The 14816-nt window shown below is 39.9% G+C and overlaps 3 protein-coding genes across 5 annotated transcripts; all 3 read right to left on the bottom strand.

The window, feature by feature from the left end:
• Positions 1-560: 560 nt before the first annotated feature.
• Positions 561-2804, bottom strand: ccdc28a (coiled-coil domain containing 28A). 2 transcript variants are annotated; one of them, XM_068719533.1, is made up of 5 exons: positions 2416-2804; positions 1939-2120; positions 1683-1837; positions 1332-1354; positions 561-1186 (listed from the first exon to the last, which is right to left on the bottom strand). In XM_068719533.1, exons 1-5 carry the CDS (start codon positions 2553-2555, stop codon positions 1132-1134), a joined length of 555 nt encoding a protein of 184 aa, XP_068575634.1. In that variant the 5' UTR covers positions 2556-2804; the 3' UTR covers positions 561-1131. The 2 variants fall into 2 exon arrangements, with proteins under 2 accessions (XP_068575634.1, XP_068575635.1); XM_068719534.1 differs by having other exon boundaries at positions 2452-2804.
• Positions 2805-3596: 792 nt separating this feature from the next.
• nfkbiz (nuclear factor of kappa light polypeptide gene enhancer in B-cells inhibitor, zeta) lies at positions 3597-7471 on the bottom strand. The gene is made up of 11 exons (XM_068719553.1): positions 7275-7471; positions 7089-7160; positions 6360-6448; positions 5802-6097; positions 5554-5659; positions 5330-5476; positions 5178-5241; positions 4924-5093; positions 4700-4810; positions 4436-4603; positions 3597-4251 (listed from the first exon to the last, which is right to left on the bottom strand). The coding sequence occupies exons 2-11, from the start codon at positions 7117-7119 to the stop codon at positions 4213-4215; spliced, it is 1221 nt and encodes a 406-aa protein (XP_068575654.1). The 5' UTR covers positions 7120-7160; positions 7275-7471; the 3' UTR covers positions 3597-4212.
• Positions 7472-7708: 237 nt separating this feature from the next.
• LOC137879048 (glycerol kinase-like) lies at positions 7709-14412 on the bottom strand. 2 transcript variants are annotated; one of them, XM_068719611.1, is made up of 21 exons: positions 14230-14412; positions 13741-13814; positions 13533-13639; positions 13360-13437; positions 13131-13210; positions 12880-13017; positions 12680-12789; positions 12507-12573; positions 12285-12302; positions 11747-11782; positions 11594-11661; positions 11469-11511; positions 11308-11388; positions 11150-11228; positions 10969-11065; positions 10810-10894; positions 10523-10643; positions 10076-10219; positions 9890-9976; positions 9546-9632; positions 7709-9386 (listed from the first exon to the last, which is right to left on the bottom strand). In XM_068719611.1, the coding sequence occupies exons 1-21, from the start codon at positions 14320-14322 to the stop codon at positions 9376-9378; spliced, it is 1704 nt and encodes a 567-aa protein (XP_068575712.1). In that variant the 5' UTR covers positions 14323-14412; the 3' UTR covers positions 7709-9375. The 2 variants fall into 2 exon arrangements, with proteins under 2 accessions (XP_068575712.1, XP_068575713.1); XM_068719612.1 differs by lacking the exon at positions 12285-12302.
• Positions 14413-14816: the final 404 nt, after the last annotated feature.

Here is a 14816-nt window from a genome sequence, read left to right as displayed (position 1 = left end):
GCTGGAGCTGATATCAGGCCACTCGCATGTAGCAAGAAGTCATATGCAAAATCACAAACTGGGATCACAAACGGTGCAGCTTCTATTGTTTAAAGGTTATATTTTTAGATTTAGCTATAATTCAATCTCATCAGGAAACTTTTTTTATTGCCTCTAAAATAAGATACACGATTGGGTTTAAAGCTATATGTTGAGAAACAGTTATAAACATAATTACTGCATCTATATTTTGATAAGTTTAGCTCCGGATCTTTAGTTTGTGGCGTTACAGACACTTAGTGACCTGTGACAAAGTGCAACAGAGTGAGGTTTTATATATATATATATATATATATATATATATATATATATATATGTATATATGTATATATATATATATATATATATGTATATGTATATATGTATATATATATATATATATATATATATATGTATATGTATATGTATATATGTATATATATATATATATATGTATATATATATATATATATATATATATATATATATATATATATATATATATATATATATATATATATATATATATATATATATGTATATATCTGAGAATAAAGTCAGTTTACTTAAAACAAAGCTGATAAACAAACACTGAAGATGTCATTTCAAGAACTTGTCAGTTAATCAACTGCTGGACAAAACAAGGTGAGTAGTTTATATCATTATCACTTTGGTTAGCAATGTATTGCAAATCTAAACCATTTAGAAACTTGACATTAAACAGGCCGTGACAGGGATGCACCAATGCCAATATTTAAAGTACTGTAGGTCAGACAGTAGCTTAAAATATCGTAGACCTTCCTCCCTCTATACAACTCTGACCATAAGAGAATACATTCAATCGTATCTCAGGAGGTGAATTACTGGCATCCTGCTGTTTAGTCAGACAAGATTAGAACTGTTTTGTACTATATTTACTGTCGGCAGTGAAAAATAAGGCTCTGCTGCACCCCTGTTGTGACATCTTACAATAAATCCATGCTGCTTTACAGACAGGGAACGCTGGTGAACTGCCACAATACTGAAAGAGAAATAGAGCCTCGAGCTTGCCTCGACTCCACCGTATCTGTTGCAGCCCCTCGAGGTGACATGGGTCTGGATCAGATGAGGAAATCACATACTGGCAGTCCTCGGGGTCTCTTGGGAGTCGGCTAGATTCAGTTTCTGACTGGTGAAGCAGGGTTAAGGAAAAAACGCTCAAAGTTTTTAAACAAGATTAGTGCTGGACTGTCGGGACAAAGAAGTTTTACTTCTATTTCAAGGACTAACATGATGCTTGAAGACCGGTGCATGTTAAATATCAAAAAGGATACATTGAAGAACTCAGCTCCTCAAGCTGTGGAGAGAAAGAACATTTTGTTATTTTGTTATACATGTGAGCAGTTTGTACAGAAATCTTTGATCCTGTTTCGACAAGCGTCTGACCCAAACTCTTTGAGAGTTTAACACTTAGGAGGGGAATAAGCAGCTAAATCCTTGCTGGGATGTTAAGTAGTTACATCACATCAATGAAGTACTTTAAGAAGTACAATGAGTTCAATGTGCTGTATCACATCTGATTTTCAGGTACTGGATCTGTCTGATGAAACATCACAAGCTATAACATCTGTGTTGCTACTACTTAGACATGAACAAAAACACAGAAAGGATAAAGTCGGTCTTACATTAAGAAGGAGGTTGTCCATGTTGGTGTCGCAGGCTACTTTCCTCTGGTCCTCGGGCATTTCGTCCACCTCGCTGTGGAGGTCAAAATGCAAACGCGCCAGCTTCTCCTGCATCTCTCTCACTTGCTCCATCTGGTCAATGGAGCACTCGTTGCCTGACAGGGAGAGGGGACATACCATATTAAAGGTCCATCTGTATCTGTGACTCTAGGGCTCTCTGACCATATGTTTTTTCTGCTGAAAAGTCCCAAATTACCAAACGCTTGTAGTTTCCCTGAGTGGAAGTCGTTGAGGAGACTGAGCAGGCCGTTCTCCATCTCCTGAACATCCGAGACATCGGTCAGAAAGGAGTGCTGGATGATGGGTGCTGCCGGGCCCTGGTTCTGATTAGGTCTACCACCCAAACCCATATGAGGCCTGGGTTTGTCTCTCACTCCCCTGGAAGAGACAAGAAACAACAGAAAACATGATAATAGATAGATAGATAGATAGATAGATAGATAGATAGATAGATAGATAGATAGATAGATAGATACTTTATTAATCCTGCAAGGGGAATTTTGTTTTGCTAGAGTAGCAATTATGGTACAGGTAAATAAAATATCAAATATAATATTAAATAATATTAAATTAACTAACTAAACAGTTGCGCAAATATTTAACCCAACATCTGACAAGCAACCTCACACTTTCACTCTATTATTTCTCAGGAAGGTAAACGGATTATATCTACCTCCTAGTTTTGTTCTTTTGGCTGGAGCCGACGTACCGTACCCCGGAGGAGGCGTTGGTCTTCCGGCCAGAGCCACCGGTCGGGGCCGCAGTGTTGGTGGAGGTCCTGGGACTCTTTCTCTTTAGCTTACGCTCCTCCATAACTTCATGTTACGGGGCTGTTAGGTTAGCTGGATAAGATAATCGTGCAGAAACAACACCCTGTGACAGGTATTAATGTGGTTGACTTACAGAGTGCCTGTTTAAATTAAATACCAAAAACATAAGCCGAAAGACGCATTCAACCACAATTACTACCGAGGTTGTCGTTTGTGCCAATGACAGATAGTCCTCACGATGTAAACACTTGTTGAAACATAAAGAATGCGGATGTAGCCCGCAGCCTGTAAACTCTGCAAACTTCCTGTTTTGGTGTGACGCAACGGACCCAGTCATGGCCGCATTCCAAATGTCTTCAATTGTCTTCATTCACCACTACATTACGAACTAAAACACAATATGTCATCTCACTTAACGCAGTGATAAAACTACAATATTCGTTGACTTTTGGAACAGAATAAGAGTACATACTCTCTAAGAAAAGTCTACCGTATCACCTACGTTGTATCTCACAGAAGTCCCTCAACTACGAATTGGAACTGGGCCCAACGTCGGCCGTATTCCATCACAGTCTCGATGAATATCTTGGAAACAGTATAACTTCGCTGGGAAATCTTTATTAACACGTGTAGGTTTTTATAATTGTCACGAGGCCTCCCATATATGAATGTCGACACATTAGTAATAAAATAAAGATAATTAAAACTACTTGATTACTGAGAAATGCATTCTAAGTACTCTTCTTTCTCACACTTTCACAAGACAGGTTGTATTTTTGTCTTTATTCATTCATTATTAATTTCCTAAGATAATGTTATTGTGAATAAATTATCTAGTATGTCTAGTAGTCCTCAATGTCTTTACGTCCTGGTTTCCTCGTGATGGAGACAACTGACTCAGTTTGTAGATATGTTGTCCAAAATCTTTGGAATAGCACACCTCAAAGAGGATATTTCCCTTTAAACTGAAGTGTTGCTGAGATGTAGGTTCAGTAAACAACCACAAGGTAGAGATAAGTGAACATCCAATAATGATCCCCTCTCCCTCTTCTTAATGAATGAAGTATTAATAGCTGATAAAAAATGCTGACAAGACTTTGTACATTTTAATTAACTGTGTATGTTTTCATAAACATAAAACATATTTAAAATGTTGATTCAGAACACAATTTTTCAAACTCTATATCATATATCAGAATACAACATCATACAATAACCTTTTCTTAATAAAATGTAGTACAGGTGTGTGGTCAGAATATGTCAGAATGTTTTCTACATGAACTACAACATTAAACTGCATGCACAAGACTATAAACACCAAAAAAAAGATAAAAAGAAAATAGCCTACAACATGTTAAACTGTTAATGTATTTCCAAATGCAATGCTATGCAGCATAACATTTCTACCCACAATAGAAAACCCACAATTATAATCCTGCATGAATATTCAACTTTTACAGTAATAACAGATTTACAGAGCTTTGCTCATTGTATTGCAATCTTAAACGTACCACCTTAAGTCACAATACAATAAAGGTTAATTAACAAAATAATACAAATCATATCTCCACTTTCTCTTTGGGCATTACATGGTAATGAACAATGGCATGTTTCACAGAAACAAACAGCATCTGCCTTGTTTTGGCAAATAATATTATGATAGATTGGACTGTCTGACTGACAGTGTTTTTGAGCTTCACTTAAACATTCGAATATTTCCCTTTCAGGATCTTGCGCACCTGAAAAAAAATAAAAATAAATCATCACTCGTACTGATTCTCAAACAACATGCACTTTAATTTATAATACTTATTGTTTGTTGATGTGACTTATTTTACTGCTTAATGGTCAGAATATTTGAATATCTTTCCGGTATTGTGTAACGGTGTTTGCCTCACATTAAGAAGTTGTAATCATGAATACCTTTTCACCAATGTGTCCTTCTGGCACCAGCTGAGTCGGCAGTTCATTTTCAAAGTTCCTGGTCCCGGGGTCGGATCCTTTTCTCATCAGCAGCTTCACTGCTTCCACTTGAGTGTCATGATTTTGCAAAGAGCTGACGATGTGCAGGGCTGTGTTTCCACTGAACGTCTGAAACATACACACGCAGAATCACTTGATGCGTTTCAAACAGTGTGTGTGTTACGCTCGCTTCACATTTGATTTTAATACGACAAAACAACTTGCCTGAACATTGACGACTGACAGTGAAGAGGGCTGCGCGAGGAAAATGTTGAACAGCTCGACGTTTGCCTCCTCAGAAGCCATGTGAAGACACGTCCTTCCACTTTTTAGGTCCTGCAGAAATGCAAAACAAACGCTGCATGAAAACAAGGTAATTCCCTCAGAGTGGAGCTTAGTGGTGATGCAACATGGCTTTTTTAATACCAAGCAGGTGTTTCTAAAGTTACCTTTGTCCCACAGGAGGCGCCCATGAGCAGCAGAGTCTTGATACACTCAACAGACATCTGTGTCTTCTGCACCAGCTCCTTCGTCTTATAGAAACAAAGACTCCCCGGACTCTTCAGCTCTTTAACAACAGCGTTGTGAGACAACACTGCTACATGCAGCGGAGTGAAACCTCCAGACAGAGAACAGTATGTCATCACAAAGACACTTTACATAAGAGTCAGACCAGGTTTTAACTCGGATAAGACATACTCACCATCGTAATTGAACATTTCAATGTCAACTTGCTGCCCGCTCCCCATTAGGGTCCTCCAGATGCTCTGTGGGAATAAGCATGTGAAAAATACATCAAGATAGTGTAGAAAACATGTAGAAATCATTTGCTCACAACTGAACAGTTAAATCTACCTGAAGGCTGAGAAAATAGCCTTTCTCAGCACACACGTGCAAAGGAGAACGGCCCCAGTCGTCCCGAGTGTTGATCTGTGCTCCGTGTGTCAGCAGGTCCTGGACTATCAACTGCTGATTGGTGGCGGCTGCTATCTGAAGACCGGTCTACGTACAAAGAGTCGGCGTTCATGGTTTAAATGGGTACTATTCATGAATTAAACTAACTCTTTAAGCCTTTATACCTGCCCATTGTGTTCTTTCGTGTCCAGAGAGCCACATCGAGCCATTTTGGTAGCAAGCACATAAGCAAGAGCCCGTCGACCTTGTGCCACTGCTATGTGAAGACATCTGGCACGAATGTGCAAAAAAAAAAGTGACTTTATTCAGGTTTGCATAAGTGTTACTACCACTTTGTAGTAACACAAATGACATGTAGCTCAGAGTTTTATCTGTTCATGATTATTTTCACACTTTCCTCATGAGTACATACGTGTCACCATCCGCATCTTGCGTGTTGAGCAGCTCAGGAGGAACTCCTCCGACCTTCTGCCACTCTTGCTGTATTTGCCAGTGAAAAAAAGAAATTGCCCCTTCAGCAGTCGGAGCCACTTGTCTCTGAGGAGCCAGATGTTGCAGTTGTTGTTGTTGTGGGGTAATGGGAGCATTTTCAGCAGAGGCAGTGAAGAGATGATTCGTAAAATGGTTCAGCTCATCGCCACAAGCTTCAAATTTTGCAGATTTAAAGGCGTGCACCACGTTCTTGTCGTCCTGCGAGCAGTTCCATCTCTAAAAGAGAATCATTTCCAAGCTGTAATTCAAATCATGATTAATCCGACACAGGCATGTCTATGTCATTTATTTAGTGTATGTTGCAGTCTGTTCATGGAGGAATGCTCAACAACTTCTTCCTCATATTTAAGGAACTTTGTCTTCCCTCATAAACAAAACCAGATAATACAAATTTATGAAAAAATAATATAATTTGTTTCTGTAAAGTCCAAACCTTCCAATGTCTGAAACGTATCTTCAGCTTCAACCTGTGACTTACCTGGCGTCTCATCATGATCAGCTCTTTCACAGTCTTCTTCTGTAAAGCTTGGACGTATTCCAGTGGTCTGGGATCAGTGATCAGAAAGCCTGAGGGCGAAAAAAGATGACTGTTAGTTATTAAATAGACATCATACATACAATAGAGGTAGTTGGAAAATAAACAGGCGTGGAAGAAGTTTTCAAATGCTTTACTTTAGTAAAAGTAATTCAATCCCTGTAAAAAAAAACTCCATAGTAAAAGTCCTGAATTCAGAATTGTACTTGAAGTATCAACAGTCCTCATTCTGTGAGTGTTATTATGGACATTATTCGATTTTTAATACTTATGCATAAATGTGTCTTTTAAGTAAGATGTGATACAAATAAAAATGTCATGTAACACTGTCGTTTATTAAAGGAGATAAGGTGTCTGTCCTCTGTAGAGGGTTTTTTAATTTTTTATTGTGTGTGTGAGGTTTGACATTCCCACCCAACGGTGAATATGCTTACCGGTCCACATTTTAAGTTATTGTTTGGTTAGTTTAAAGTAATGTTGTGAAGTGTCCTCTAATGTCAATAGTGAGATACATTCAACACAGCAGTAAATAGGTGGACTTCCTCATTCCCCTGTTCCCATGTCTCAAACAATACTGGCAGTATCAAATGTTCAGGAACAAGAAGATTTTCTGTTTGAGTTTAGAATTTTAAAAAACATGCATATTCGATCACCATAATCTTAAAGACTCACCGTTATCGTTGTGATTGAAGTTGGTCCCCATTGGTAGAATCTGGCTTCCTCTGCTTGTGTCCCCTCTTGGATCTAAAATGTTAAAGGAGTCATTTATAAACACTTGCAACTGAAGTTCTTCCTTCTCTCACACACCTGGCATGCAAAGTGGCAGTGCAGATAATAAAAAAAAAAAAACGGACTCACCTGTCCGCAACTTTCGTCTTGTCCCTGCAAGATCTCAAATGAGGAACAACTGCCACACACCTGACTCAACTTCCTGGTTGGCAGCTTACTAATGCGAGTCTCAAACCAGTTTCAAAGTAAAGTTCTTAAACATGACGAACAAACATAAAGTAACCCGTGCTTATCAAAAATAATACTATTATCAAAGTCAGTTTGAAGTCCAGCTCTCAAACTGATAAACAAGGTATTGAGGGTCAGTTAATATGCAAATGAGATCCAAGTGCTGGACATAAGTGGCACAATACAGCCTGCAGAAGTGAATCAGTAACTAAACTGCAAAGCAAACTTGAAACATGGACACTCACACAGCAAAGGTTATTACACACATATATCGTTAAATGTCCGTAAAGCTGGTTGGTCATAATTTGAAGATTTGAAGAAATTGGAGCTCAATATGCATTTACACAGGTATGAATTTTATTTCATCATTTATATATATTGGGATCTTTAAAGACAGCGTGCACCACATGAAACCAAAGAGCAACCGAAGAATTCACAAGTACATAACTTTATTTTTCATGACACGCATTCTCCCTTAAAACCATTCGTTTCCATTCATAAAAGGGGTTTTCACAGCAAATGGTTTCCTCATTTCAAACGGATTACATGTCAAACTGAACCGGCTGTGTATTGTTTCCTCTTCATATCTATTGTGCGCGAGTTGAACGGAACAAGGGAGTAGCCAACGTGCGGAGAGATATTGTTCCACATGTAACACTTCCTCTTCAAATGTCAGTTAGAGCTCGTATTGGTAGCACACTTTGCTTTCATGCTCGCCATCATTTCACTTCAGCATGAAAGATGACTTTTCCATTATATTTAAGCCATTGATAAATATCCATTAGTAAGTTGTGGTTACGCCCCAAAAGAGCACCTTGAATGCAGTGATTTCATCCCTTCAGGTCAACAAATAACTGCATGAACGCACAGAGCGAACACTCCAACGTTTCTTAAACAAATATTATATGCCTCCATCTTTCATCAAGAATCAGATCCACACAGAAGACAAATATATATATATATATATATATTTATTCATACAGCAAAGGGGACTAGCGTAACAATTTAAGGGTTTCTCTGGTTTCATAAATCTCCCTTTGAATTAAGTGTTAATTTAAAAAGTTTAATGCCAAACATTTAAGTGCAATAAAGCTTATTGAGAGCTCTCTTTGAGGATGCAAAAAACATTTTGCATGGCGCAGAAATTAAACTTTTTTTGGAGCATTCTAGGTCGATAACTGGAATAACTAAGCAGCTACTAAAACGTACAGTTTCCTCAGATTATTAAAAAAATAATCACATCAACTTCATTATAGACTTCAAACATATATATCACATGTACCATTTTGATGATCATATAAAGACAAAAACTGGAGATTTGAACCGTAATAGGTGGAAATAAACAGATGAACATTTGCTCTACAAAATAAATCACATATTAACAGCTGCTTCAGTTTTTGTCCCGTAATGATCTTAGTAGTTAGTTCACAGACAACTATATGTGTATTTATGTCTTCATATTTTCTCTGTGAACAGATGTTTCATCATTGCCTTTCACACATATTTGCACCGTACATATTTGTACAGTTTAAGAACATGACTAAAGGAACAAGAGCGTCGCTTTCTCCAAAGAAAAAGAACAAAAAAACAACCTCGTCACTTCATTAACGCTCCCTTGTTTTCATTTCACAACAAACTCAAAATTTCTGTCTCAATCTCGACTGTTAGAAAAAATATATATTAAATTCTGTTAGTACACAGCTCCCACAAGACAAGACAACAACATAAAGTGCTCTGTGCCTCTCAGTGGAGGGTTTGGAACAACACGGAACGCAGAGTTACAAAAACATGAACGACCGTTGGTAGAGTTTTGACATAAATAAAATTAATATCAAAAAGAAATATTGCATGCAAACTCCTGTTAAAATTAATCTCTAATGTACCGATGCCCGCCGCACAGAAAAATACATTCAAAAAAAGAAAATAATAGAGAAAAGGTCCCATTAGTGGAGCGGTGGTCCAGCATGAAGAGCGTTTGTTTCACTTCAACGCCTCCACGAGTTCAGTCAGGGCCTGATGTCGACAGAGACCAGAACATTTGGTTAATTTAATAAACAATACAAAGAAATCAATCACAATTAACTTTAATGTATTTGCTTTATTTCTCATCAAACCGTAATAACCACATGCACTCAAAAGTAAAAAAATAAAATAAAAAAAGTAGACACTGACCTGCGAGGTATCTGGCACCGACTAACATCAACATGCTGCCCATGATGTAGAAGCCCAGAGGGATGCTGCTGAAGATGCTCGTCTCACCTTTTGGTCATTTAAACAACGAGAAAAGCAATTATACAACAAAACAAACGCACCAGGAAAAAGACATCAACCTACTGACAGATGTCATACATATATTTATATCAGGAGGTATTTTATTTATCCTTCAATATTTGGAAAACCATAGACAGTGAGTATTCAAGATTTAGTTTCATGGTTCTAATAATATCTGCAAAAACGAGATGCCGACACACATGCGAGTCTGAATTTGGCTCGTCGGTGAGCGCTGAGCTTCCTACCGTTTCCATTACAGACGGGCTCCGTCGTCTCCCAGTTCATGGATTTCTGAACCGCCTTCTTCCATCGAGCGTAGCGAAACTCGCTCTCTGAGAAGAGAACACACAGACAGACCTCTCACTTCTCAAAGCGGGCGGGCCACCAAGGACACGCCCCCCCCCCCCCAAGACAGCAGCGGCTCACCGTACCTTCAGGGTTGATCTGAGGCTCGAACTTCTCGGAGGTGACTTCACTCAGGTCCTCTGGGCTCAGACTCCACACACTCACCCCCTCTGCTGCTCCTGCTGCCATCGCTGCACCGAGAGCTGTGGTCTCAGGCATGGACGGCTTCACTGCAGACAATCAGGACGACAATATGAAGAACAATCATGTCGCAACACTTATATTATTGATGCATTTTTATAGACTTATTTAGGCATTTTAGGTATTCCGCTTTGTAAAAAACTGCAGGCAGGTTTACAGCTGATATTAACTTGATTTTCAGTGCGATATAATGTATTCATCATGTTGCCAGCAGGGGGCAGTAATACTTCCAGTTTGCACCATAAACATTTGGTTAGAAAATGACACACTGATCCGTTTTGACGCACTGAATATACCTAACAAACATGATGAGACATGCATGGACATCTCACCAACAGGGATGCAGAGGATGTCTGCCTGCAGCTGCATCAGCAGCCTGTTGGACGTCATTCCTCCGTCCACCTGGAGCTGAGTCAGCGGGATGCCGCTGTCCTGGTTCATGGCGTCCAGTATCTGCATTCAAACAGAAATATCACAATTATTCAGGGAGATTTTCACACCAGTGTCACATGCCTTTTCAGCTAAAACTGAGTATTACATAAGTTATAAAATGAGCTTATGCATCATGTGCCAGGGTGCGGTACTTTTCTCTGATGACCAATTAAGAGAAGCAGCTCACCTCTCTAGTCTGGAAACACACCGCTTCCAGAGCAGCAAATGCAACGTGACGCTTATTAGTGAACTGAGTTAAGCCACAAATGATCCTGTGAATCAGAGAGGATAACTTCAGACCATGATTTGATGCTTAGCTACGCTGCGGAGTAGATCTTGGACTTACCCTCGAGCACTGGGCTCCCAGTACGGAGCATAAAGACCTGAAAAAGCAGGAACAAAATAACAGCCGTAGGATGTCCCGACCGATGCAGCCAACTTCTCTGCAACGGGAAAGAAAGAGGAAAAGGGTTCACCAAAAATACATCACAATACATAATAATTATTCTTCAAAGACCGGCACATACCGAGCTCTTCAGATGATCCGATGATCCCCAGATTGTCCTGCAGCCAACGAACCACGGCTCCACAAATGGCCACAGAGCCCTGGCAGGAAGCACCCAAAAGAACATCTTTTGAGATTAGAATGATTATACGGAATATTAGTGTATTTAAGATACTGTACCTCGAGTGCGTAGCAGGCAGGTTTGTCTCGACCGAGTTTGTAGGCCACGGTGGTCAGGAGGCCGTGGTCAGACATTACAGGCTGCGAACGACAGAAGAAGAACAATGTGTGCAAAATGTGCACCGGCGTCACCTTTAAAATGCTAATCTGTAGTATTGTACCTTGGCTCCTGTGTTTCGCAGGAGAAAGCAGCCAGTTCCATACCTATAAAACACAAAAATACATCAAACTACTAATACTAGAACCGACACATGTGAAGAGAATAAAATCACACAGAGACACTTACGTGTTTTTCGCCTGCCCGTCCTGAAAACACATCTGTCCAACCAGCGCTGCCGACTGATCCCCAAGACACTGTGTTCAACACACACATAAATGTGAGCCGTTGACTACTTCAAAGCTTAGATGGAGAGAAAAGTGAAACCAGAGATGAACTTACCCCTGAAATGGGGATACCTGAGAGAGCTCCAGATTTCTGCCAAAAGAAAAGATGAGCTTGTTTAAGAAGTGAACTGCGTGTTTTAATGTTGAAGTCACATTAAAAGAGCATTCTGAGTGTTTTGATTCTACTTGTGTTTTTGGTTGTGATAGCATCACGGCCTTGGAACACCGATGGAATATCAAATAAGGAGGTTCAAACTGTTCCTCTTAATAGGACGGACTGTTCAAATGTCTTTATGTTGTCAGGCTGACATGCCAACACAGAAGCAATGGGGGACAGGGAGCATCCAGTACATTTCCAACACACCATACATGTACGTACTCATGTGTGTGTGTGTGTGTGTGTGTGTTGCTGGTGTTTTTTTACACTGTCTGTGATCAAGCTGTTTCTCTTCGGTCTAGACGTTTTACTGAGGCATAAGCCTTCACGTGAATCTTGGAAATGCACTGTGTGACGGCGTGTCCGCCTTGGCCACGGAAAAGCAGGACAGGTTGCTGTGCATGATGAAGATGATGTGATGACGAGTGTTACTTACCCGGCTAGAACAAATTTTCTACCAGTGAGAGAGGAGAGACAACGGCACACAAAATAAAAGCCTAAAATAATTTCTCAGTCCACCTTTCAAGCACTTAAAAACAGAACTCTTTCAACACACCACCAGACACAGCAGTGACAGTATTAGAATAAAACATGAATGTAATAAACTCATTGTAGGAAAATTGTAAGCAGGGCTGACTTTATATGTCTGCATGCTTACCATGAGACCGTAGATTTCTGAAGAACTCCTCACTCTGGGCAAGATCTCCATGGGAATACCAAAATACCTGACGGGGAAAGAGCAGCAGCATCAGAATGATTGAGCCAATTCTGCTGTCCATGCATACATTTATATTTATGAATGAAAAGGCAAATGGCAGACGGATGTCGTACTTGCAGAGTTCTGGGTCCCAGTCCAAAGTGTGGATGTTGAACAACATGGTTCTGCTGGCGTTGGTCACATCTGTGCAGTGGACTCCGCCTGACTTGCCCCCGGTTAAACACTGTGTGACCGTCAATAAAAGAAATACACACAAAGAGTCAGTTTCTACACCAGTCAGCTCCGGATTGTCACCAACACAACCGTTACTTACCCAAATGAGCCAGGAGTCCACGGTGCCGAACATGGCGCGGTGAGACACGACGGCCTCGTGGACCTCGTCCACGTTGTCCATCAGCCAGCGGAGCTTCACTGCGCTGAAGTAGGTGCTGATGGGGAGCCCCGTTTTATGCTGCGGGACGACAATAAACAACTCAGCAAGGTGCTTAAATAAATATCAAATATGTAGGAATGACAAATGACGTATTAAGATGAATGAACAAGAGGGAGCAGAGTGTAAATCACCTTCAAGTGGTTCTTATTCTTTCCTGGAGTTTTGTTAATTAGACGTTCGACTGTCGATTGAGTCCGCAGGTCGAGCCAAACTGAACGACAGACACAAAGTTATTTCATAGCAACAAAAATCAATCAATCTGCCGTTTGTGTCTACATCCGGACGGCGTCCATTAGTAAAGAATGTCACATCTGTGCCAGGATAAATGGAAATGAAGGAAACACAACAACAAAACTTTACCGATTGCATTGTAGAGCGGCTCCCCCGTCTCTTTGTCCCAAACAAGCGTGGTCTCTCTTTGGTTGGTCACTCCGATAGCTGGACAGATTCAAGCAACAATTTCCCAAGATTTCAGATCGTTAACGTCTCTTTGAAATGAATAGGGAGCATAAAGACCACGTGTGAATGAATACCTTTAATGTTGGAGATGTCTATGTTGAGCTGGGTGAGCTTTTCACACGTGCGCTCCATGCACTCGTACACCGACTGCAGAATTTCTTTGGGGTCTTCCTCCACCCATCTGAAAATAAGGGCAAAAAAAAAAATCCCAGCAAATCAGATGTACACATTTCTACATTGTGTAAGCATCTTGAAGGAGTTGTATCGGAGCTTTTCACAAACCCTTCTTTGGGGAAGCTCTGTTTGATTTCCACCTGATGATGGCTGAGGAGCTCTGCTGTTTTTGAATTAAACACCTTCAACAGAGAGAAATGGCAGAAGGGAAAGACGTTACCTTCAGCCAATAGCACACTGTATTCTTCATTCATGCAGGGAAAGTCACAGTTAAATTTCCTTCTGTAAAATGTCACCCCATATTGAATCTAAGGTTTAAAGATCTGTGGCCGTGTGTCTTGTTTTAGGACAGTGTGTGCTTGTGGTGCCTTATTAACTATCAGCCATACCCAGAAAAATAAATAAAAACATCTGTTCTTTCTAGTTGGAGAGCAAAAACTAAATACAGATGTGTTTTGCTATACTTGCCATGGACTAAAATGTATCAATAATGAATAAATAAATGAGTTTCGCCACATTTCAATGGCAAGATAGTTTTAAATGGCATTCTGAATGGTAACATTACACCATTTGTCTCTAACACCTTTCCCTTCTTACCAGAAACCGCGTGGAGCTCGTGCCCTGGTCGATGGCAGCCACCAACGGCCCTAACGTTATCCGGTGAGAGCACGCGGCCATGGTGCCGTTCATGGGCAGCACGAGAGCTTCGGCACTGGATTAGAAAACCGATTAACAACAACACCTGCAAAGCGGCTCAAGCTGAAGGAGAGACTGGGGGCGGGGTCCGTCGCGGACTTCCTACACACAGTTCGTCCTGGCGCACAATGATGACGCAACCCAGTCTGGCGTAACAGTGCAAAACAGCAAAAAATGTTATATGGAGAAATTCTAAAAAGACATGAATATAATCTTTCCGTGATTATATTCAAAGCAGTTAAACTTTTTTTTTTTAAATACTTAATATTATTAGGGGAAATTTGAGGTTTGGTTTCTTCATAAATCCAAGACAGAAAACAAATATTTGTTATAATAAATTTGACAATGATTTTGGCAAGAAAAAAATATCATGAATGTAATTTTGACAATTAAAAAATATAAATATATTGTTGTTTTCCTGAAGGATGTTGAGCAATATGTAAATTCGACATAGATATAGACACTTAATATCTGTATGTTTTATAATA

Source organism: Cebidichthys violaceus, unplaced genomic scaffold, assembly GCF_023349555.1.
Source record: "Cebidichthys violaceus isolate CVI_PGR_0920_01 unplaced genomic scaffold, fCebVio1.0.p SCAF_24, whole genome shotgun sequence".
NCBI lineage: Eukaryota > Metazoa > Chordata > Actinopteri > Perciformes > Stichaeidae > Cebidichthys > Cebidichthys violaceus.
The sequence above is the reverse complement of the archived record's forward strand: the minus strand, read 5'-3'. Positions and strand labels throughout refer to the sequence as shown.